This window comes from Cupressus sempervirens, chromosome 3, assembly GCF_028749045.1.
Source record: "Cupressus sempervirens isolate cs-2001-9-10 chromosome 3, ASM2874904v1, whole genome shotgun sequence".
NCBI lineage: Eukaryota > Viridiplantae > Streptophyta > Pinopsida > Cupressales > Cupressaceae > Cupressus > Cupressus sempervirens.
In genome coordinates, this window is record NC_143120.1 from 610,296,352 (window position 1) to 610,323,022 (window position 26,671).

Genomic DNA, 26,671 nt, shown 5'->3' on the forward strand with positions numbered 1-26,671 from the left:
CTAGTGAAACATTAAATGGTTATGGAACAGGGCTGTGGAGAGCCGATAAAACTAACACAGATCTTATGCAGATTTGAAATGCACCAGAGGCATCCAAAGGGCTTTATGTCGCAATGCCTATGTTTATACACATGATTGACACATCAAGTTTTCGAATACCCAAATTCAGCTAAAGGTTGGATCTGGATGCATTATCAGCATCAACTTACTCATTTACTTGTCTGGATTCAAAATTTATTCTTACAAATACTTCCAACCCACAGGCTGTAGGCTGTGCCTAGTTAATTTCAAGAAATTGAGAAAAATATTTAAATTTCACCAACTCCATGTTTCTCTTTCATCAAATTCAATACATAAGCCTCATTATCAGTGGATGTATTGGTGGCCATACCATGACGAAATGATCTCTCATTACTCTTATGTATTCCAGAGAACCCTTGAGGTTCCAATTTAGTGGATTTTGACAATTTAATCACACATAGTTAACATGCATTTCCCAGTACATGCTTTGATAAGTGATAACCCATTAGAACCTACGCACGGATAGTAGGCTCAGAATTCTCGTATCTAACGTGATATTCGAATTCCACTATCATGTATTTCTAACCTATTTTTTCACGGGAAGAAAGTGGGTGAGCATTTAAATGTTACTTGGACAGAATAGTTTTGGACCCTGCAAAAACAGTGGAATGGGAATAAAAGCAATATCTGGTTATATTGGTAAGATGAAGAAACTAAATCTGCCCACTTGTACTGGACAGCAGGACTGGCTGATACACAATGCAATAATATTGCCTATAATGGATAAAAGCTACGAGGACACAAAAAAGAAGAAAATACAAAGGCCCGGCACCAAAAACATGTGTTTGCAATAACAGATGAGTCAAGTGTCAACCATTAAAATAGAACAATAAATGTAATCTGCCAAACAACAAATTGCCAGAACAAGGTCTGACACTCAATGTATTAAAGACATGATATTTCCAGAGTCCATGACAAATGCAAAAATACTATATCTAGTATTATTACCAAATCCAGAAGTGTAAAATCAGAAATGAGACACTAACGCTGATATCAGGAGTCCATAAAGATTTGCTATTTGAAGTAATCATGTGTACCAAGAGGAAGAATAACTAAATGTGACTCATTAATGTAAAATAGACCATACTCAAAAAGAGCAATTTTATGTACCACCATAGTCAGCAAGTCCACAAGATTTACAAGACATTTTGATTCGATACAGGGTGTGATGTCATCTCCCTGTACCATATAATCAACTAAACCCCAAGACTGACTTTTCTGCAACCTTTCAGGTTGCATGCATAGATTGTAAACCAACCACCTCCTGCTTAAAGCTGATAAACCTATTACAAAATTCTCTAATGAACAAAGGTGAGCAAATGGTATTAAACATCACAAGGGAATAAAAAATCTGGCTATATCAATTGTATTCTACTTGCCTCAACCTCTAGAGCATTTTTTATCAACCTTCACAACCAGCCTTCTATTTGCCTCAGCCTGCACAACATTCCCATAAACTTGTATAACCATCAACCAGCAAGATATATCTAACATTAGAAGAAGACCATCAACAATGCAATCATCTTTGCAACTGATCTTGAGATAAACATCAACTACTGACCTATATCAACGACTACTTAAAAAAAAAAATTCAACTAATTACTTAAATCTACTCACACATGAAAAGATATTAAGATTATGAAAACACCCTGCTCATATTTGGAAAAGGCATTTACCTTCACCTTAATCTTTGTCTTGGATCAAAACATAACAACTCAGTTCGTTCCTTCTATTGGCCATAATAAAGGTTCCACTTCACTCCTCTGCCCAGGAGTATTTCTTTCTGGCCCCGTTATATTGCTTTGCTGACCCTGCATCACTTCTCTGGGAGGCACAAAATCTCTATGCTCTCCTAGAATTGGGCCTCTATTATTCACAGGTGACCTGTTGCCTTGCTGGTCTTCCTGCATAGTTGGCCCTCTCCCATCCATAGATGCCCTGTGGCCTTGCCAGTCACCAGATGGGACTGGGTCTCTTCTATCCATAGATGACCTATAATCTTGTCCTCTTCCATCTCGAGCTGATGGCCTATAATCTTGTCCACTTACTCCATCCATTGGTGGCGGTCTATAATAGTCTTGCCCTTGTCCACTGGCCACTGGTGGCTGATTGTAATAACCTTGCATTCTTCCTCCATCCATCTGTGGCGACCTGTAATCTTGCCCTCTTCCATCCACTGGCGGTGACCTGTAATCTTGCCCTCTTCCATCCATTGGTGGTGGTCTGTAATCTTGCCCTCTCCCATCCATTGGTGGTGCTCTGTAATCTTGCCATCTTCCCTCCACTGGTGGTGATCTGTAATTTTGCCCTGTCCCATCCATTGGTGGTGGGGTGTAGTAATCTGACCCTCTAACATCTCTTGGCTGTGGCCTATAATAATCTTGACCTCTTCCTTCCACTGGAGAGGGGCTGTAATAGCCTTTGTGTCCTTCCATTTGTGGTGGTGGCCTATAATACTCTTGTCCTCTTCCTTCAATTGGCGATGACCTGTAATCTTGTCCTCTTCTATTCATTGGCATTGACATGTAACCTTGTCCTGTTCCATCCATTGGCGGAGGTCTGTAAGCTTGTCCTCTTCCATCAATTGGTGGTGACCTATAATCTTGTCCTCTTCCATCCATTGGTGGCAGCCTGTAATCTTGTCCTCTTCCATCCATTGGTGGTGTCCTGTAATCTTGTCCTCTACCATCAATTGGTGGTGGCCTGTAATCTGATTCTCTTCCATCCATTGTTGGTGTCCTGTAATCTTGCCCTCTCCCACTCATTGGTGGCAGTCCATGATCTTGTTGGTTGCTGGTCAAGGGGCTTCTTCCATCAACAGCTGACCTCTGATCTTGTCCATCACCCTTCATAGACATCTCCACTGTGGTATCTTTAACATCAACTGGCGGGAGAGGATTCCTGTTAACTTGCACATCTCTCCTTTCCACAGGCATCGAATCTCTTCTTCGGTTTCGGGGTCTGTCCCTTCCAGTTGACCTATTGTTATAGATTTTTGTATCTGGTATAATTACTCCATTGATGTACTTATCCCCAACTGCAATACACCCCACAGAATACAATAGGCAAAATGTATATAAATGTCAGCCCCCCACAGAAACAAAACTCTACCAATCACAAACCAAATAAAAATGCTCACCGCCATAGGTCTTGTTTATGGGATCACCATAAGAATCAGGCAGCACCCATTCAACCCCAGGTTCCTCTTAAGACAACAACAAATTCAATTAGACAACTCAAAGTTTGGGAAGATTTTACCCAGAGACTTAAATCATGTAATCATTCAACGAGCACAAAACAGTAAAGTAAAGATCCTTTACTCTTGATCTTTTCCGAAAGCTCCTCCGAAATCTCACACATAAATCCTTGGTATGTGGTTGTGGATAATGCATATATTCTTTTTTTTGCCTCTTCTTCACTGCATGCAGAAAATACAGTAAATGCAAACTTATTTTAACATGTAATATGCCAATTCTCTTAAATAATAGTGCAAATTAAATTGGATTGCTTCATTGTTGCTTTCATAAAATTCATGTTGGAGGTTTCTGCTATTTATTGTTGAATGGTTTAAGGAGAAATCTTGAAGTTATCTGATTTGGTTCTCAGTAAATGGATTTGGAACTCTAGAACTCCAGTACTGTATAATTTTTTTACTACCAAAATATATAATATTGTTTTTATCTTGTCGATAGTTTTTATTTTATCGATTGTTTTTATCTTATAACAAGAATTATTCTACTTTTAAATATGAATCAGTTGAATTTGTTTTTAGTCTCAACAGCTGGAAGTTTTCCTAACAAATAGTTAGTCTCATAACAAGAATTTGTTACTTTCCTGTTTTCTTTAATGTTTTTAAATGATTAGGACCATGGAACCTTTGTATTCTCAAAAAATATTTTATTAATAGTTCACTTGATGTAATTGCGTAAATTTATTTTCTAGCTCATCAACTGCTAATTTTCTAATAGAATGTGCAACATTATACACCGTTTTCTTTGAATGTTGAGCAATCAACAGTAGACCTCTATGTAGGGTGGATAAAACGATGGAAGGAATTAACACCGAATGATAGAGTAAGTAATGTGAATGCAGAAATAAGTGGAGAATTTACAGATGTGGAAGTACACAGAAAAACTGTCAATGATAAAGATAAAATTTACAGTTGCCAAAACTAGGAAGAAATTTGACCTAGGTTAAGTAGAGCTGTAAAAAATAATTATAAATATAAAAAAATTACCAAATAAACAATTAACATATTTAACAATAATATGCATTTTATAAACAAAATAACAAGACACTACTGACATTGATGATGCAATCCTTCTCGCCAGATTTAAGGTCTTACATTTTTGCCTTCTTTAAAATCTAAAATGTGTTAAAAACCTCAATTTTCATGAGCTTGACTCAAACAGGGAAAGGCACAGAATAACAAATTGAACCAGCTGTTTTGGTATGGTAATATCATGGTGCCCTGTTTGAAGTGCAGAGTGCAAATGGTCACGAGGAAGAACATGTTGTAACAAAATACAAACAAACAGTTAGAAGAGGAATTATCTGCAACTGTGCAGGATATCATAGCTCCAGTTCTCTTTCTATAATTCAATTCCTGATAAAATCTTGGATAGGGCCCCACTAATCATGAAGATATTCTAAAACAAATTGCAGATGACACCAAAGCATTCATCTGCATCACAAATACAGCCACAAACAAAGTTACCTACCTATATAAGACTTTATGTCAAGGTGAACCTGACAAGGCCTACCAAGCAAACAGTTGCCTTTTGCTCCACATCACAGTTACGAAAGCAAGATATTGATAACGAATACCAGTCATTTAGAATTTTAAAAATTTAGAAGAACTAGTTATTTAGGAATTAGTTAGATTATGCTCTGCACCATGGATAGTGGCATAAGATGTGGATAATGAATACCTGCCATTTAGATGTTAAGATTGTTTTAGAATTAGATAACGTTATATTAATTATAGAGGACACTGGTAATGGTAGGGAAGATGGTTATCAGGGCAACATTTTTTAAAAAGAGTACTTGGAAACAACAATTTTCTATTAATGTATATATTGAAACTTCAAAAGTCAAGTTTAATGGCAGGAAAAATGAAAACTGAAAAAATTAACTCTTTGCTATTTTAATTTCTTCAATCAATAATATCAATATGAGTCATTATATTTAACTTTCAGTTTAAACACACAAAGAGCAATTACTAATATAATAAGTTAAATATGGTGTCAAAAATCAAGATTCGTGACTTGGAGTTCACAATATACCAAAATGCTGATCCACATACCAAAAGCAAAAGTTAGAAATCTAAACTATCATGTTACTATGTCATGTCATTGAATGGATAAGCTCAATTCCTGCGTAAACCATGTTTCCAATTTCTAAGTCCTTAGTGATGACGCTCTCCAAACATTCATCTCTTAAGCTCAAGTTCCTATGTAGACAATTGAAATGGAAATCATTGAGGCCATCTGGAACGACCACTTAATTCTTGAAGGGTGTGGCTGCTCCACAGAGTAGGGTTTTGTCCCATTTTGCTGAAGGACCTCATCATAACAATGGTGTACATGACAGAACAGGAAAAGAGAGCTATGAATGTAAACTAGGTTCTCCACTTTCTTCAACCCTGATCAGTTTGGATCTTTCTTTGCATGCATGTCATATAGGGCTTTCGTGGAAGAAAAATCACCTTTACTGGGTGAAAAATTATTCCACAAGTCTTCCCTTTCCTTCAACTCTGTTATCCTGGACCGCCTAAACTCCATTTGGAACTTATCTCTTGAGCCTCCTATCTGGTAAAAGCATATTGTTAACCTTTGGTCCAGACCTGTTGAACCCAAAATTATATGTTTCCTGTGTGGAGATTTCTGCTGCATAAGCTGCCTTTTAAGAAGCCTGGGGGTAGTATAATATCTGTTCTGTGTGCAAACAAGATGAGTCTGTACACCATATTTTTTTTCTATTGCCTTTTTGCCGGGGCAGTTTGGGGTCTGTTTGGGCTGATTCTTGACAGCAATTTTTCTATGAAAAATGTTATTTCTGGTAGAATTATTAATAGCAGCAAGTGGTGCAATGTTTTTTGGTCTATTTTTCATCCATCTTGCTCTGGTTTATTTGGAAGTATAGGAATAATGATTTATTTCATGGTAAACTTGGCACCTTACTGAGTTTCTGAGGAGACTCATATATTATGATGTTGCTTTTCAGTTAACAGCTGTATTCAAGCTTAAGGAGAGCAATTTCCTTCAAATCTTACAAGATGGAAAAGGCACGGTGGAAAAGGAGGAGCTTGCGCATGGTTATACTTCAGTGAAGGATATAGATGAGTTTAATATTCCACTTGCTCAGTTTATACAGAAGCTTAAGGAAGAAGGCAACTGGAAGAATCAGACCCAAGAAAGAGATGTTCCAGCCAATCTCTTCACTCCATCTCCAGTGCATTTTACTGCTTCTAGTTCCAGCAGCAAAGAAGAAGTTTCTTCTTTATTATGTTATTTTTATGTACTGACATAAAACTCTCCATGGACAGTCACTATGACTGAATTTTTTTATATTGTGGGTGGGGTTGTTAGTTTTATGCTGTAGCAGAACCGGGTAGATAGTATCATTTCATGAACTCTTTTGTTGTTATTGTCTTGATATGCAATATTAAAATTATTCCACAAGTTCTGATAATTAAAGCATCCTCACCTCAGCCATATATCCTCTATACCATTGCCCACAATCCCTTCATTACCTCTCTATCCTCATATGGAGACCTCTTCTTGCTCATTGCTGTATCATCCCGCTCCAGATTACAGAGATGAGCAACACAGTGAAGGGGTGTGTTAAGTTTCTTCCATCTCAGATATATTTGTTCGTTGATCGAAAGATTTAAAGAAAAATCTATAGCATCTATTATTTTCTTAATTCTTTCCTTAGTTACCGGATTCGGCATCTGGGCACCGAACCGGATCCCAGTCTGTACAAGGTCCAGACTCACAAACCGGTACATACCAGATTCATGCACAGTGTGAATTTGACCCTGTGGATTGCGAATCCTAACAAATCCACAAGGTCAAATCCGGACCCTGTACGAATCTAGCACAAATCCACGCGGACCCAGGAAAATCAGTCACAAACTCATCACGAATCCATGCTGACCCGGCAGAATCCAACACGAATCCCCAAGGACCCACAAGCCAAACTTGGAATAAGTATACACAAATCCAAATATATGTGTTATATATATATATATAGTCACAAACTCATCACGAATCCATGCTGACCCGGCAGAATCCAACACGAATCCCCAAGGACCCACAAGCCAAACTTGGAATAAGTATACACAAATCCAAATATATATGTGTTATATATATATATATATCCTTATGAATCATAATGGAAAAAAAATACATACATAACAGAGTACCTGAAAAAAGAGGCGGAAGTAGGGGCCCTCCAAGACAACACTGCTCTCAATACGGCCAGATTTCTGTATGAGCAAATAGTCACGAGATTTGGGATTCCACTCCACGTGACAAGTGACAGAGGAGTACATTTTGTGAATCACACCATCAGGATGATGACAAGTGAGTATGAAAATTTTCTTCTTTCTCCAATCCCTACTATCCAAGGGCAAATGGCCAAGCAAAGGCCACGAACAAAGTGATAGTGGCAAACCTATATAAAACTTGTGGAGTAGAACGGCAAGACTGGGAAGAACAAATCCCGGTGGTGATATGGGTGTACAAAACTACTTATAAGACCACTACTGAACACACTCCTTCTCATCTTATTTACGGACAGGAAGTAGTGATGCCAATGGAACATATAGTACCAAGTCTACGGGTAGCAATTCAAAACAAATTGGGCGATGAGGAGAGTCTCAAGGAAAGACTATATACCTTACTCAAACCGGACCAAAGGAGGACACTTGCTCAATGGAGTGCAAAGGTCGCACAGCAAAGGCAAAAATTTTGGCATGACAAAAACTTGAAGAAAATGAATTTTAAATAGGGGCAACTAGTTGTAATGTCCCCATTTCCAAGATCAATTTTTATAATAATAATAATAAAGTTAATATGAGATAAATAAATAACGATTATTAATGATACCCGATTGAATTTAATAAACAATATTAAAATAATAAATAAAAAAATATTAAATATATATCATTTATTATTATCCTATATCAAATGGATATAATATTATATTATATCAATTGATAAAACATTAAAAAAAGAAAGAAAGAAAGAATAATAATAATTAAACATATAATAATAATAATACTAATAATATATTATAACTAATTAAATGTTTACAATAATATATAAAGAATATTAATAATATTATTAATATTAATAATAAATGTTACAATATATAACTCTCAATAAATGTTCAATTATAAGTACTCAAAATTAAATCTCTAAAAATCACCAAGTGAACTCATGGCTAAATCATAAACTCACTCCCTCCTTGGAATATTTACCAAGCCCGTGATTTATTAAGTCAGGGCTTCCTCTATCAACAAATCCGATTGTTTGAAAGCTAAGAGACGCGATTATTATATAGACAATTACGAACAGGCATGCAACTTTACCTTTGATCGCAACCCATCATGTCTCAAGGATATAATATGGTGCTCATTGGGATAGCATAAGGGTGGGAGATTGGCCTCTACATTATGTACGAGGGAGAAAACTACAGATTCAAGCACGGAAAAGGAGGATTGTCGACTAATGGAGAGGGATATATCAGAGTCAGCAAAACGGCAAGTGGACAAGTACGCCCAAAGGAGAAGATACTCGAATAGTTAAGTGCCAATACCGTGGAAAGGAAAGAGGAGCACCAGTAGTAACCAAACCCGTAAGTCCATCACTCAGACTACAAAGACAAGAAAGAGAAGGAGCAATCTTCCAGCAATAAACCCACATCGACATCCAACACCAAACTCTATGTGGGAGTCACCATACACAACGAAGGGAAAAAAGGGCACCAAATCTTATGCAACAATAATCATTGAAGAACAGGAAGGCATTCACCTCTCTAGAGGGGACAACGTTAACAGAAAAAAAGATAAATAATTGGAGACATTGCCGAAATCGGGAATAAGGAATATGCAAATATTCATGTGAACGCTTGGAACGAACAATAACAATACCAATCACCTTGAGCGAGTCAGGCCATCGATTCAAAAGGAAGTCTATTCAAGCACGTTGAGTAAGACAAAGACCCCACAATATATAAGTTGCACCACGGGAAGAGCATACGCAAGAAGTGGAGTCACAACCAATCACCTACGTAGGGAACTGTCAATCAATCTCATTTGCAAGATTAGATACATCTTCAGAATAGGAACAGTAAACATGATTCTTTCACAGTCAGCAAGGAGTTAACAACTCATATAAAAGAATCCTAATCTGGGACGAAAGTCATAGTTTATGATCAGGGAGAATATCATATAAAACACTATATATATCTCGGAAGAAGAATAAAAGAAACTTATACAATATACATATTGTCTACTAGATCTTAAAGTAAACATTTAATAAACAAGGAAGTGATTGCCCTAATCTTTTAAACAAGGAAGTGATTGCCCTAATCTTTTAGGCTAGCTAAGAAGAGGTCATTGAATATGAACATTTATATTGGTAGTTACAAACAGAACAAATAATTTCTCTACATATATTATTGATTGATTGGAAAAGAAGTGGGACTACGCATAATCTCATTATTTATTTTATGTATAAGAATTTGAAAGAAGTTAAGAAATTGTTCCAATTATAAGTAGAGATAGTACACTAGTACTCAGGTATAATGGAAAAAATGAAATAAAGCCAGGAAAATTTAAAGTCCGATGGTTAGGACCATTTAGAATATCGGAAATAAAAGAGAATGGGGCAACAAAGTTATCTACTCTAGATAATAAACCTATCAGAGACCTAGTAAACGGGTCTAAGTTAAAAGCATATGAAGAAAGGAATAACGAGTAACCAGCTATTTTATAAGTACGGAAGGAGGAAATGAACAAATAAGAAAAGCAAAAAGCAGCCTAATAGAAAACCTTTATCCTAACTCATATAAAGGGGTTGCTTGACAAAACATCAACATTATTGCCAACCTACATATAGCAATTGTACTTGGGAGCCTTTAGATAGCGGTCGTACTACAACAATTACAGGGAGCAGTAGCCGTACTAGTTGTACGAGGAGGAGAGGTGGTCGTACAAGGGAAAGTAGTTGTATGAGGGGGAGCCATAGTTGTATGGCCTGCAAACGAGAAGGAAGGATCAGCCATACAAGGACAAGTGAAGGTAGCAGCCGTACGAGGGAGAGCAACAATTGTACGGCCTACAAACAAGAAGGGTCAACTGTACACGGGCAAGTGAAGGTAGTACGGTGTACAGACATAGTCGTATGAGGAGTAACAAAGTTAAAGACTGTCATACGAGGAGTAACTCGGCAAGCATTATGTACGGCTGTACAAAGGACATCAAGCAAGTCGTCCGTACAGAACCAATACTCCATAACATTTCCATACGAGAGAGTCGTACTCATACTCACCATCTCCAAAACAATCTCATACGAAGGAAGGTAACCGTATGGTGGCAGTTACTCTTTGGCCATACGAGCATATACTACGGCCATATTGAATCAGGAAGAGGTTTGTACAGAAGGGTGCAAAAAGTCACGGCATAGAAACGGTTGGCACACTTGGCACATACAAATAACTAAGGAAATTTTTGAAGTGGAGCATCGCCACACAATGGTGAAATTAAGTATAGGAAACTCGAGCAGAGGGAACATCATTGATTCCAAAAGAAGAAACCTATGGCACTAAAAGCAAAGAAAGAGATAAGGAAGATGGCAAAGGACAAGGGTAAAATGGCATAGAAAATCACTGCTGAGAATATCACGTTTGAAAGTGTGATGGGAAGCAAGTGCAAGACTTGGTGGGAGAAAGCAGAAGTGGATCATCCTCTGAAAAAGGCATTGTGCACAGTGAAGGTAAACAAAATAATTTTCATGCAAATTTTTGAATTAAAGGAGTTTGAACTTATACTAGGAAATTTAATCACAAGTTATAATAGATCATGCCATAAATCTATAGTCCAGTATTTCCAACAACAGGTGATAGTTTCATATTCAAGAAAGGAAATAAGTAGGGTTTTCGGAATTCCCAATAGAGGGTAGGAACTGGAAAAAACCCTTATGACAGTAGAGGACAAGAAGTGGTTGAAACTAATGTGCTGAAAAGATCTTACAAATCCGGAATGGGAAGGAATTATGAAAAATAGTAGGGGTCTCAAGAAAATTTTCATTGCAAATGATGAATAGCGATGTATTGTAGATTTGGTGAAAAGTAAGCTCACAGCCGATAGCCGCACTTCAGACATTGCCCTTTGGATGTTGCCCGTAGTGGATGGATTGTATAAAGGACAGGCGCATAACTGGGCTCAATTTCTTTATGACAGACTTCGAGAATTCATGGAATTGAAACACAAGGCCTTTTACATGCCCCATCATGTCATGGCTTTGTTTTTAGAAGCAATACAAAATCAATGAGCAGCGAGTATCAAGGGACATTGATACCAGCCAATAGGGTGGAATTGTACAAGCCTGCTATGATGTACTGGCTCCATACGAACACCATGAGTGTAGGATCTCACAGCGGTGGCGATCCAAAGAAAAAGAAACCAAAACAGGCAGTTGTGGTCGAGACACTCGAAGAGGATTAGGAGGACGAAGAGAGTTCCGAAGAGGAGGTCAGCGATACAAACTCATCTTCCTTAGATTCACAGGAGGTAGAAATCCGCCTAAGTCACCTACAGGGAACCCCACGGGAAGTTACTTTCTTACTACCCATGGTGAGGCCACATCCAACTGGAATATCAAAATCTCCGGAGATTTACCATAACCACAACATGATTGGTGATCCCGAAGGAACTACTCCAGGAGTAACACCTACATATATTTCTAACCCAAACCAGGAGAGAGTTGAAGAAGTAGTAGGCGACAGGCAACAAATTCCAAAATGGGGGGCTTCCAGATTATCACTTTCAAGGGTAGCGCAACTAACCTCCCCAACAATGGCACCAAGAATGTAGAATGAAAATACAACTGAAATTAGTAATGCAAATGATACAAAATAATGCAATTGAGATACACATAAAGCAAAACATAGAATGTACCTTTAATACCACAATACCAATTGGCGAGGAAATGGTTTATTTATTCACACCAAAAACATCATGAGTACATTGACAACATTCCAAGTACTTATAGAAGGGTCAATTGATTGGGAAAACCAATCGATGCATTCCCTCACCTCCTAACTATCCAGCCCGATTAAGATTTTAACAAGTACTAAGTACAATAGGTACTTTATTCTGACTACACTTGGGCCTATAAATGTTTAGAAGGCAATGAAAATAGCCCTACGCATAACATGTGGGCCAGATTCGATGGCTCAATTAGGCCCCCAATGCCTAACACATAATCCCAATGAGGCCTAGATCTGAATGACTAGGATAATACGTGTGGCATGGGCCTTAAAACTCAAAGATCTGGTTTCAAAGTTCAAGCCAAAGACTTTAAAATTGCAATGTATGAACCCAGAAAATTAAATCAGGCCCTACTTCAGTAAAATTGGAGGGACAAATGTGCTTAAAACTTAAGATATAATTCCCAAAAGTTAATGTGTGAGAAAGGCTTGATAGAGCTCACCTAAGCCAAGTTCAGAGGACCTTACGATGGATGATTGACGCCTTGAGATGAATCATATGGATCTCATTGGATAAATCAGGCCTAGCATGTGTGAGATTGGACTAAAATTAAGGCAGATCCAGCTAAAGTATAGTGTGTGGGCTTGATTTAAGGCAAATCAAGCCCAGATCAGGGAACAAAGCTCAATAAAGTAAGGCCCAAAGGCTAGTGTGTGGCCTTGAGATCAATAAGTCAGACTTAAATTCGATTAGGTCCCACTCCAAATTCAAACTTGTGATCTTGTTCGTATAGCGTGTGGTAGATCTCGACCAATACTGGAGGTATGGAGACCTTAAAACATTCGGATAAGATTTAAATCAGATTCAGCCAGGCCTTACAGTGTGGCATCTGGCACTGAGGCCTTAAATCAAGGCCTATACTTGTGGTCTGTGGCCGATATGGACCTAAAACTAAATCAGAATCTAAAGGGCTAAGTTTATGATAAATTTGAATCCAAGGGACCTAACTAATATCCATTGAGTGAAATCCAATACAAGGCAGCATTTTAAACAAGGGGTTGAAATATTTAATGGATGGCATTTTGAATCCAATTAAGATCTGCAATGATGAAAGAAAAGGATTTGATTTTAATTAAGAGGCCTCAAGTTTGAATTCAAAATGATTAAGAGGTTGTAAGTGATTAGGAGACTGACATTAAATGACTGATGACAATGCATTAGAAGGACATGACATGGCGAACTTCTATATAAACAAACCTTTTTTTTCAATTCAAAAGGAAGTTTTTCAAGCTTACTTGCAGGTAGATCTGAGAAATTTGACCATCATAGGCAGAAAATTTTGGAGCTTGTTATCATTTTTTGTTGCAGGAGTTAATGATGAAGATGTCGAGGTTCAATTCACAACTTCTATTTCCAGTAACTATCACTGATTTGAGTCTGATTACAAACTCTGGTTTTCATTGAAGCAGAGGTCATACTTGCATTTGCTCATAGAAAAATCTTAAACTTCATATTTTGGAAGTGATTACCAGCATCTAGGGTGTGAGTTTTGATCATTTCCAACAAGCTTTAGCCTCCAACTCAAGCAAAACCAGTCAAGCACCTCAAGCTTCATCATTTGCAACATTGTTCAGAGGTTATGCATCATTTTCGGAGCTATTTAATTCTGTAACGGGGCTTGTTTGTAGAGTTCTCAGTCTTTTTTGTGGTAAAATCTTGTTGAAAATGATGTAATAAAGGACCTAGGATATCTAGGACAAGGGTTTAATCAATTCCTTATTGTTTCCGTGACATGTTATGGCTTAGATTGATTACTTTTTAGGTCTGATACAAGTCACAGAGGTCTGATTTCGTGCAACAGCGAAAAGAAATTTTAGATTTACTCTTAAACTCATCTGATAAAATGAGAGATGCACTAAGTCTTGGCATTATGGTCATAGATATGTCAATTTCATATCCTGGTGCAAGCAATGAAAGTTCTGATTTTGGTTTACCATCTGTCAGTACTCTCTAATTTTAGTCCAAATCTAATAAAATAAGGCCAAATCCTAGACAATGGTGATTGTTGCAGGCCCAGGTATGAAGAAAGTAGCTGAAACTTCAAGAACAAAGCCTCAAGCCAGGGAAAGAAAGGACATGCCAGCGCTAGACAAGGAGGGAGATGAGCAAGCAGGAAAAAAAAGGGAGCTAAGACACTGAAAATACTAAGGCACAAAGGGCAGCGCAATTGAAATTTGATACACAGCCTATGATACCCAAGTCATACTTCACCTCAACATGGGCAAACATTGGTGATATAAACATGAGAAGGGGCAGAATATATGGAGCCAACCAATCCAAGGAAAGAAAAGATGATCAAGAATGGCATTGTACAGAACTCAGATTTCCCACTGATACATCAATGGATTGAATTGGTCTTGGAAATGGCAAAGAACTACAACCCAACAACAAGGAAAGTCCTTACACCCAAAGGAAATGTTGCAGTTTCTATCACAGTGGATGACATAAGGGACGCCTTCAATATCCCAGAACATAAGGTGGACATTCGAAAAACAAAGAAAGATGCTATGAAAGAATATGAGAACAGATCCGGTCACTATATTTGCCTCATCAACAAGGAGCAGTTGGTAGGTCCTAAGAGGACTCATTCCCAGCCCCCTAGTTGACAAAGATTGATGTTAAGAAAGATGAAGGGGATCTCATTTTGATGTTAAATGGGCTAATGGGCAGGCCACAAGCAACACTCTTTGAATCTTGAATGTGTTACTACTAGAGTAAGGAGACTCACCGGGAGTCAGGCAAGTTGCCCAGGTCAGCGAGTCAGGTAACCTCAGCCGGGTCAAAATGGCCCGTAACCCTAGCTCGGCAGGTCACCTTGGGTGACTCACCTAACTCTCCTAACATGCGGGTCAACCACATGAATCATGAGTCACGATGCACGTGACCCAACCGCAACTAGGCAAACACGGATTCCAAAAAAAATACTTTTTTTTAAATGTTTTCTTTCCTCATAACCCTAAAATGGCTTTCATAACAGTCTTATGTGAGAAATAGAAAGAAAGAGAGAGGAAGAAAGACAAATAGAGAGCCATTGTTTTGCAAACAGCTGAAAGGAAGAGGAGAAAAACTTGCATTTGTGACATTGGAGCAGCTATATACTTGCATTTAGATCATCAAGGAGTTTATAGGAGCTATTCTCAACACTTATTAACTCATTTGAATGAGGTAAGAGTTGATTATTTTACTTTTAGATGATTTTTTCTCTATGTTTATGGGGTTTTCAGATGAATTTTTTCTCTATGTTTGAGTTTTTTTATTTTTTAAATCTTCATAAAATACAATGCTTAAATAGTAATATTTGGTTAAAATTGCCTTATTGCAGCAACCTTGACATTTTAAAAACATTTTCTTCTCTAGTCATAATGGGTCCTCTAACTGAAAAACCCAAGCTCACTAAAGGCAATCATAACGATGAGTGTTGGAAGTACACCATAGACTTTCCAGGTAGAGGTAGAAATCAAGCACAATGCTTATTTTGCTATGTTCCCTGGGGACGCGTCCCCCCCCCCCCCCAAAAACCAGCGTTTCGGAGATGGAGACGTCCCCATCTCGGAAACTTCATTGGGGACTTGCATCCGTCCCCAATTTTTTAACACAAAAAATTTAAAAAACTAAAAAAAATTGTCACTTTTGCCGTCCCCCGCTGTCCCCAAAATTGGCAAAAAAAACTGCAGTCCCAGAAACCCGTCCCGCTGTCCCCTGCCATCCCCGTCCCAAAAATTTGGGGGAACATAGTTATTTTGTAAGCACATTCATAGTGGGAGGATAAATAGATTGAAATACCATATTGCTAGAATACATGGACATGATGTTGAGCCTTGTAAAGTTGAATCTATTGAGGCTAAACGTTATTTTTATGTTTCCTAAGAAAAATATGAACAAAAAAAGGAATTAAGACAAAGACAAAAAGAAGAATTAACTCAAATTGGTTCCACTCCTCATACACCCTCATCTGGAACTGCATATGTATCTAGTTTTACACCCCTAGGTTCAGTAGGTTGTGGTTCTTCCCTTCCTCCCTATCATCCCAGTGCTTCTACTAGTGCTACTACTTCTACATCTATTCCTACTAGTAGTGCTGCTCCTGATAGTAGTACTGGCATTACCTTTTGTCCTAGAGTCAGAAAATCTAGGTTGGACAAATTTTTTGTACCACATTCCACTCTTGGTGCACAGCCCTCACTTGAGAGTTTGAGTTGGAATAGGGAGATCCATGAAGTTGGAAGAAGAGCAATTTGCAAGTTTTGGTTTTTCTAAAAAATTCCATTTATTGCAGCCAGGTAGTTCATTTATATTTGATAGTTTTACATTTAATTTTTTTAATTAAACTTTGAAGATAAAATTTTATAATTTGAACTTGATGTTGAAATATGCTAATTTAAATTTTTTTTAAATGTAACAGGACTCCTTATTGGCAAGGCATGATTGATGCAGTTTCCATCACAGGGTTTAAAGCCCCCACTGAAGATCAGTTAAGTGGAGGAAATGAAACTTCTGTTAGAGGACCATAAAAAGATTTGGAGCCAAAAGGGTTGCACCATTATAAGAATAGATGGACACATAGGAGGAATAGGACTCTCCTAAATTTTCTTGTTTCTTGCGGAGGTGATTCATGATCCTCTACTTCTCAAAGTCTAAAATTTAATGTATTAAATTATTAATTAAATAACTAAAATTTTGTTTTATTAATTGGTCAATGATAATTATATTGTTTTGTTTTCACTTTCAAGATCCACCATGTTTTTGAAGTCTATAGATGCTACCTCACATGTCAAAAATGTGACATACTTGTGTGAGACTATTAAGGAGGTCATAAGGGAGGTGGGGGAAGAGAATGTTGTCCAGGTGGTGACTGATAATGCAACTAATTTTGTTGCTGTAGGTAAAATCTTAAGTTTCTAAACTTTTAATTTTAGTTTTTAAAAATTAAAAATTTCTTAACACGTCTAAATGTTTACTAGTTAATCTAAACTTGCTATAGGAAAACTTTTGATGGAGAGGCACCTAAAAAACTTTTGGACTCAACCATCACGCGCCCTTTCAGATACACTTCTACCTGTCGGCTATAGTATAGAATTTACCGACAACATCATCCCCCCAGAAAGAAAAGTCGTCTCCAGACGACAATTACAAAATATCCGAGACAGATTAACAAAACGAAATACATTAACTGACTAATTATAACAAGATAGATCTGTTTTCGTCACATCACATTCACATTCCTCCCGTGCCTACACCAAATTGGTCTCCAAAACATGTTGCATCTATAGCCTCTGCTAACACAATATTGTCTCCCTAGCCAATCTGACCTTGATAGCCACCCGTGCCACCTTCTCTGCTTCCAACTCCTGGGAACACTGAGCCATGTGTCGCTCTACTGCCTCCAACTGGATGGTCAGCTCCTCCCAAGCTCTCTATGCATCCACCAAGACAGCCTCACGTCCAACACCTACTCCAAGTGCCTCAAAGCGTAGTACCCCTCTCAAAAGGCTTGCTCCAGTGCTCTCTCCACCTCTAACAGACAGACACTCCATGCCTGCAACAGCTCTAGGTCTCATCAACTAGTCACACTTCCCACAAATGATAATTGAACTGACTGGAGTGGGGTCGAGGGCTAACGCCCTTGCCCCCAAGACCAAATTAGCACCCTCAAACCCACATAGAAATCCATGAAACACACCTTTATTTGTGATTTTCTTCCGATCCCACACCCTTTCTGCCAACTACTCATGTTTTCTTCATTACCTATTTATGTCTTTCCCTTCGGCACCATACGTTAATCATTATGAACTCTTTTGATTTGTCGTCTTTTCTTTTCTTTTCTTTTTTTAAAACCTCCTATCACCCTTCTTTTGTGTCCTTACAGTGGTCTTTCCCTGCTTGCATTCGATTTCTCCCAGACTATACGATGGTGGCGTCCTCTTTCCCTTTGTTGTCCAATGGTCACTTTCCATACCTCCATATAGTGCGAAATATGCTCCCTTTCTACACTTTCTTGCTCTTTGATTGTACGGTGCTTTTCAAACAACTGGATGGCCATACGGTATCTACAACATTACTGTCTCCTAGCAATCCTCATTTCCGTACGACACTTGTCCTCTACTCTTTGGTGGTCATACCTTCCTTAGGCCATATGGTTACCTCAAGTAGCCATACGGTAGATTTTATATCGCCTGCTAACAACCCTTCCAAGGCTGTACGGTCTACTAAACTGGTCGTACAGTGGTCATTTTGCACTCCCTAACTTTGTGTCGTGCAAACAATTTTGTTTTACATTTATTGGATGTCTGTACGACAATACAAAATCTTTAGCTACACGGCTTTTCTTGGCTTCTTGTCCGTACGGCCGTATGGTGTTGTTATGTGAGTCATACGCTTAGTGTACCGCTAAGTCATATGGTCGTCTTCTTCTCCTGTGGTCAATACATATGATTTATTGAAGCCGTACAATATTTATGTCCCTCCTTTCGCCGTCTCCTTTGTCGTACGGTCTGTGTTCCTGTTTATGATTGTCGTACGGACCGTACAATTGGTTTCAACCTTCGCTATGGTGTTCACTATGGTGTGTCTCCTTCTATCCATACGGCCATACAGTAACTACTTGCATTAATAGCTCCTTTTGATCTTTACGGGTTGTACAATGGTTTCTTCCTTCGTACCGTTCTAGCCTGAATCTCTCCTCTTTGTGGTATGGTATGTTAATACAAGGCTCATCTTCATTACTCACATGCTAAAATAGCCGTACGATACTCATATTGTTTTGAATTTATTACTTTATTACTTCCTGGCCATACTCGGAAAATGTGCTCAACTTTATATATTATCTACATTTACTTATCTTAGATATATACATTCTTTATCTACTATTTTTATATTTTTTCCAAGTTGTTTGGATGCGGAGGTGCGTTATTTCTTTCGTGGTAGATTTTCAACTTCGACCCGTTTACTGCATCATGCACCTCCTTCCCATCCAACGTCCATAATTTGATTGCTCCATTATCGCCAACTTCGTGTATCTTGTATGATCCCACCCACTTCACTTTGAACTTTCCTGGTTTGATCTCGTTCCGCTCATTATACTTCAAAACTAGCTGTCCTGGTTGAAATTTATTCATTTAAATGCTTGTCATGCCATACCTTACACCTGTTTTGTGTAACTTCTGTTGCCCATTGTGCCTGCAGTTGTCACTCATCCAGTTTATTTAAATTATACAATCTTTCTCTTAGGCTTTCCATATCTCCAAGCTTATCTTCAATTGCAATTCTCAAACTTGGTACCATGAATTCCGTTGGCTACCACTCCTTGTTGTCAACAACTGTATTCTTGATTCTAGAACCTTCAATCCGTACTGCTGAAGTTTTTATTAAGCCCTTCCTCTTTGTTTCCTGTGCAAATCGTACGATATGTTTTCCTTGTTACCTGCACCTTTCTACTAAATCCATGGTGCAGTGTAACCTTTTCATTCTACCCGGTTCGTTCACCGTGTCCCGTATGGTGGAATCTTTCCTTTTGCTGGGTTTGTAAGGTACGTTCTTCCTCTTGTACTGGCCATACTGTATGTTCTTTCCTTCAGCTTCAGCTGTAACCACCTTTCCTTCTTTCGCTTCTCTGTATTCCTTCGGACATTCATTTTCCTCTCCTTTATTATCTTCATCGACCATTAACATAATACAGCTCAGAAAGAGCTCGTAGTCCTTCATCTACCAATTGAGTAGGTCATTCACCAAGTCTAAGTCATCATTGTTAGACCCTCCTTCCAGTCTCAATACTCCCTCTTCATCAGGTTTCATTCTCTTCTTCCCCTCGTCATCCCCTCCACCTTCGCCTTTAGAATCCGACAACGCTGCCTCCTCACCTATCATCTATGTGTGTAAGTCGATTACAAATCTTCAGCCTCCGCATTCCATGGATAGGGTATCTCATTTCCAATCATGTTTCACCTTCGCCTGTACCAGCCAGCCCCGTCCAAGGATGGCATCATACCCTGCATTTCGATAGTTACCAGCTGCACCATTAGGGTTCCCAACGGCTTGATCCCGTGCTGATCCGCAATGAGTAACTGAAATGTAGTTGCCCACAACGTAGGATGTCCAAACTTTTTCCATATATCCTCTAGTAACACGTTTATGCTTGACCCTCTGTCTACGATTGTGTCTGCAAGTACGGTTCCCAAGATACCCATCTCTACTACTGTCGAATGTCTTCCCATTGTGAGTGCTAGTAGCATTGGGTCTGCTGCAATTGTTCCACTGCCATCCTTTCCTGTTTCCTCCGTTGCTTTCCGGAGTGGTGTCATGTTCAATATCGCCATCGGCAACTGAGGCATTGTAAGAAGGTCGTTTAATTTTATAGGAACTTCTATTTGCATTACTTGCCTCATCATATTTTGTTCTGCCAGGTTTCTCCTCGAGGTATTTGCAGTATCTTTTATTTGTAATTTCTCTGTTTCCATTTGTTTTTGCAACTCCGTGCGTGCTTGCTGCAACCTCTTTTTTTCTTCCTCTGCATCAGGGTACTTTGCCTTCTTAGCTTGTTCATGCATAATGGCTAATGTTTCCTCATCACATGTTTCTATGCTTAACAAATTCACCCCCTGTTTCAAGCATTTCAAATCTTTGTGGTCTCCCAGACCACACCATTTGCATAATAATTGTGGCATCTCCTTCGTGGTACAATCTATGGCGAAGTGCCCCTGGAGGCTGCACGCATGGCACTGTATCATCGGCCATCCACTCGCGTCATACTATATCCGACTCGGGCCTCCATTGTTATTATTGTTATTATTATTTCCACCCCTTCCACGTCGGCTATTGTTGCGATATCCTCCTGAGGTTGCATCGTTGTTCATGTTTGTTCCGGTGGACACTTCCTACGTCAGTACCACTTGCTAGTGTCCCTTTGACTTTATTTGAACGAGCATTCCTTTAAGGAATGTCCCACAATCTAGCAGATATCACAAAATTGTTTTTTCAGGCAGGAACCCTTTGTGTGGCCTTCCTCCTTACAGTCCATACACCACAATTCCCCCTTCACCAAGTCAGGATTCTTTTTCAGATTTTTAAATTCTTTCATCATCCGTAGCATATCCTTCTGCAACGCTTGGACTTTCTTGCTTGATTCTTCATCTCTGCTGCTACTTTCAGATAATGAATGATCTGAGTCCAACGATTTGTGCTTCTTCTTGCTTTTTTTTGTTCACTCTCTAGAACCATCGCCCAATATTACTCATTTGTGTACGATGTTGGAGGTACAATCTTCATTTTCTTCTTCAAAGTCGGTCGTAGCCCTCAACAAACCATCATTTCTTTAATCCGTCAACCAGTGGGCTCTCCATCTTCCCCACCAACTCTTTCAACCTTCTTGCATAGACACAGATTGTTTCATTCTTTCCCTACATCTGTGCTCCTTCACGCCCTCAGTGCCCATCGGTAATCTGCTGAAGCTTCTGTCTGTGCTCCGCCTTTGTGCTAAAATTAAAACTTCCTGTGTTGTGTGTATTTCATCCTTATCATTTATCTTATTACTATCCTTATTGAGCAAATTAGGCATTAATCAGTGCCCATCGGTAATCTGCTGAAGCTTCTGTCTGTGCTCCGCCTGTTGTGCTAAAATTAAAACTTCCTGTGTTGTGTGTATTTCATCCTTATCATTTATCTTATTACTATCCTTATTGAGCAAATTAGGCATCAATCTTCATAACACTTCCTTTGTTCCAGGTTCGACTGGCAACGGCGCCAAATGTTTACCATACAGGGTAAAAGGATACTTATCGCATGTAGTACAATAAGATATAACACAAAATAGATACTTTATTCATGTACGCAATATGCACTCCAATGCTTACAATATGATTATGATGATTACAATTACGATGATTACAATTACGATAATCCAAAATCCCTTCTGGTCAGTGTACATATACTTTTCCGAAGGGGTGACTCAACCGTCATGCGCCCTTTCGAATACACTTCTACCCGTCAACTACAATATAGAATTTACCGACAACATCATCCCCTCCAAAAAGTAAAGTCATCTCCAGACGACAAAATAAAGACAACTGACCATTGCCTTGACCTCATGCTAAAGGATATTGGCAATATTGAATGGGTGAAATAATGTGTTGAAACTTGATAAGGCCAAAAATCTTTGCAAGTTCATCTATAATCATGCCTTAGTCCTCAACATTACGAGGGAATACACGGGGGGAAAAGGAGTTGGCTTGTCTCGGTATTCACAAAATTTGCCTCTAATTTTATCACACTAAAATCCTTGCTAAATTCAAGGTTAGCTTTAAGGTGCATTTATGGTGACACAGGTCCACAGTAGACTTCCTCGCCCTATGCTACCACCCCTGCAGGGATAGATGCAACAAAATGCATTTATGGTGAAGAAGGTTTTTGGACCCCTTGTAAGGAGATTGTGGAGGTATTTTAAAATCTTAAAATTTATAAATTAATTTATGGCATGCATATTTTTGTTTTATTTTCATTGTGCAACTTTGCAAAGTTTCATATTTCATTGATAATATCATCATCCACTCAATTATTTTTTGTTTAACTATTTTGTAGGTCATTGAACCCCTCATAGCCCTCCTATGAGTTGTTGATGGGGAGAAGCCCGCCATGGGCTACATATATGAGGGCGTGGATAGGGCCGAGAAGGCCATTAGAGCCAAATATGTAGGAGTTGAGGACAAGTATGGCCCCATTTGGGACATAACTCATAGGAGATGGCAAAATCAGCTTCATGACCCATCCATGCAACAACCTATTACCTCAATGCAGCATTCTATTTCCGTGATGATTTCAAGGCAGGTGAGGAGGCTCTTAGTGGGCCGATATACTAAGATATCGAAGATGGCCACTAATGCCACAGATAGATTGCTTGAGATGGATGCCTATAATGTAATGTCCCCATTATAAAATAAATAATAATTTAATCTTTGTAAGGGGCCGATTGATTTATTTTATCTCGAACTCATTTTTATTATGTTTTTGTAGTTTGTGTCGCCGTCGGCTAACTTTGTACACCCTCGAAAAGCTTTTCCGATGGGTATTTAAGCACATCTCGTAGGTAGTCTGTAGGTATGCTTTGGATTATATATCTTTGTACTACGGATTCCTGTTGGAGTTCGGCATTGTTCGCCATTTCGGAAGTGAAAGACCTTCCCTATTTGGCTTGCACAGTTTCGGTGGGATTCAACCCTCACCCTATTCCGTCGGTGTTCGACTGGTTTGTATCAGGCAAATTGGAGTGCTCTCATTTGCAAGTGTTCTCTTCTGCAAATCAATTCGCAATCAAGATTCTATTATTCGTGTGGATTTCGTCAACATTTTCTGTGTATGAACGAATTGTGTGTTTTCCATGCTACTCTTTCCCCACCCATACGGCCTTCATTACCTCTTGTCATTGTACAGCTGGGTTTAGTCCACCGTACGGCCTGCCAATACAACCATACGACCTCCAATCATTTCCATATGGGCACCTACCTCAGCTCCACTCCCCCATCTCTATACTTACCTGCACCCCTCAATTACACACGTATGGCATTCCTTCATCTCACACCGTACGGCTAATATTGCCCCACCGTACGACTGCTCTTGCCCACCGTACGGGCCATACAGTTCACCGTACAACTATCACATCTCCATACAGCCTTTTAAAAGACACTGTCACACTCCATTACTAGTTCGTACCGTCATCTTTGTCTAGCGTATTGCCCACATCCTTCCCGTACGGCATAAGCACGGACCTCTCATCTGTTCATCCCTGGTCTTATCCGCACAAACTATACAGGAACATTACATATAATAATGCAGCAGGGCCCATTTTTTCAGGCCAAATCTGCAAAGGTTGTACAAAAATTGCAGCTTATGCACATTACATATTAATTTTATTATCTAGTTTCTAACTTTCTCACTTTAAAGGTGGAAATGAGACTAATCTTTTTCTTTCTTTTCCTTTTTCCAGATAGACGTTGACAAATGTTTGGGCCTGCAGCCAAAAACCTTCAACAAATCGCCATCTGCATATTAAGCCAGCCATGTAGCGCTTACGGATGTGAGTGCAACTGGAGCATGTTCAAGCACATCTACTCGAAGAGGCGTAACAGGTTGGCTGTGGAAAAAATGAATAATCTAGTGTTTGTGCATTACAACTTGCGCCTTAGGACCAAAGAGATTTTGGATAGTGACCTCTCTGATTACTCTAGAGGAAGTTGATCCAAAGTCTGAGTGGACTATGAAGGCTACTGATCCTGTCTTTGATAATGAGGACCTAGAGTGGGTTGATGAGGTGGACAGAGAGGCTGAGGTTGTGGCTATGGCAACAAAGGAGCAGAGAGCTACAATTGATCCTAGTGGCACCTCAGAAGCAAAGACTATGGCTAATCAGTCATCCAAGACCTAACTTAGACACCTTAAGAGGAGACATTATAGATTATTCTAAGGCTGAGAATGAGGACTAGGAGCCATAGCTATAGACTTGTTTTAACTTTTTGTTTACCTTTAACATATGTTTGGAACATTTGATGATGACTATTGATGCGATGGATTTCATGGATTTGAAATACATTTTGATGGATTTAATGGATTTTATATATCTATGTTTGCTATTTCCTTCAGCTACAATTTACCTTTGTACTTATGTAATCGATGTATGTTTATGTATGTGATCAAATTACCTTTTATTTCATGATGTTATTGTGTCTTTAAGTTTTATTCAATAATGGGTGCATGGAATGTTCTTTAAATCCTAAAAAATCTCTAAATTTTAAGGGTTTTGTCGCTTTGCCAAGTCACGGGCGAGTCCAAGCCGATTCACGAGTTGAGTTACCCTTGTTGAGTCAAGGATGAGTCTGAGTCTCAATTCTACGGTTACTACATGGAGACAGTACTTAATGGAAATGAGATGTTTGATTGGGCATAGATGATCAATCCAACATTGATTAACAATTAGGTACAGCAACACACATGAAAGTTTTCTATATGACCCCCTTCTAGTCTACATGATGACATGGATGTGTAGCTATCCTAGATTGCAGTGTCTTGGGACAGTTGGGAATAGGAAGGGAGAACTCATGTTTTATGACAGCTACCATCAACTCCATCTTCACAACAAAGGTGATTTTGGGATTGTTAATGATGCATTTGCCACATGTAATGTGCGAGTATTACAAAAGAGTCCACTTAGAAGGATGTCAAAAGAAGCGGAAGATCTAGTGAAGCACGAGTCATGGTTTATCCAATTTCCCAATTTTACTAACATAAAGGTGTTAGGGAGCACAATTTTCCCAAAGAAGCTTCTCGGGTTCCCAAATAATAAACTAGTGCCAATGGAGGTGGTGAGATAGTTGTTAGCATATGATAGGATCCAGAGATATAAACATAAGTTGGGGGTTTTGTTTCCACTCAATCTTAGGAGTTTCACCTGCACAATCATGCACTGTGTGTTATGTCGTCATTATCATCATCATCCACATCAAGCATAGTGGCTATGGAAAGATCTCGAATGGTTGCATCCAAGTCAGCAAACTTGGGTGCCACATCCCAAAGCTTCATTGCCCCCTATTTGTATTGGGGACCCTTACATGACACAAGACACAAGTTGGAACGAATAGAATAAAGTCTTGTTGATGTGAGTTTTGTTCCACTACAGCATGCAAAATCAAACACTCAATATTTCAAAATGAAAGTTACACACTTGCTAGCTAGGCTCATATGAGATAGTAGAAGCCTTTAATATCCACTCTTTAAATCTATCTTTCAGAGGTACTCAGCTCCATTCAAACAATCCATATTGTCATTCATCCTTGGCAAGGGAAACCTATACTTGATAGTAATCTTATTGATAGCTTGAGAATCTATACACATCCTCCATTCACTCCTCTCTGGAATAAGGTCACTTCTTATGCTGAACTTGCAATGGAAGATTATGAAATGACTTCAAAATTCCTTGACTGTGGATACTTGCTCAGTGAAATGATGTGATTAATTGGGATCACTAAGGGGACTTAGGTTGTTTCTCAAGACCTATCTACTTGTTTCTAAAGATTTGGCTTCACAATGTGTAATGAAAGTATAGTTTTCTGATTTCCAACTCTTGAACTTCAACTTATAATTAACTTCTTCTACTTCTACTCCTAATTATGAATACAAGGAAGTATGGAAGAGCTTGGACTCTATCCACCTAGTGCAAGCTTCTAAGGTATACAAACCAAAGATCAAATATCACACACTTACAATCAGCAAAAGGCTAGGGGCCTAGTTTATATTTGAGTCATGCAAGTAAACATCCACAATTACTCT

At 38.8% G+C, this 26,671-nt stretch overlaps 1 protein-coding gene across 2 annotated transcripts in view; it reads right to left on the reverse strand.

Moving 5' to 3' along the window:
* Positions 1-1,074: 1,074 nt before the first annotated feature.
* Positions 1,075-26,671, reverse strand: part of LOC149568155 (uncharacterized) — a 31,675-nt gene continuing 6,078 nt past the window's right edge. The window contains exons 2-5 of one of the 2 annotated variants that reach the window (XM_089821156.1): positions 3,402-3,499; positions 3,221-3,286; positions 1,758-3,118; positions 1,075-1,518 (exon numbers count right to left, since the gene is read on the reverse strand). In XM_089821156.1, the coding sequence (XP_089677282.1) occupies positions 1,797-3,118; positions 3,221-3,286; positions 3,402-3,499 (1,486 nt within the window). In that variant the 3' untranslated portion in view covers positions 1,075-1,518; positions 1,758-1,796. The remainder of the gene's footprint in view (positions 1,519-1,757; positions 3,119-3,220; positions 3,287-3,401; positions 3,500-26,671) is intronic. The other variant, XM_089821157.1, reaches the window with a different exon arrangement.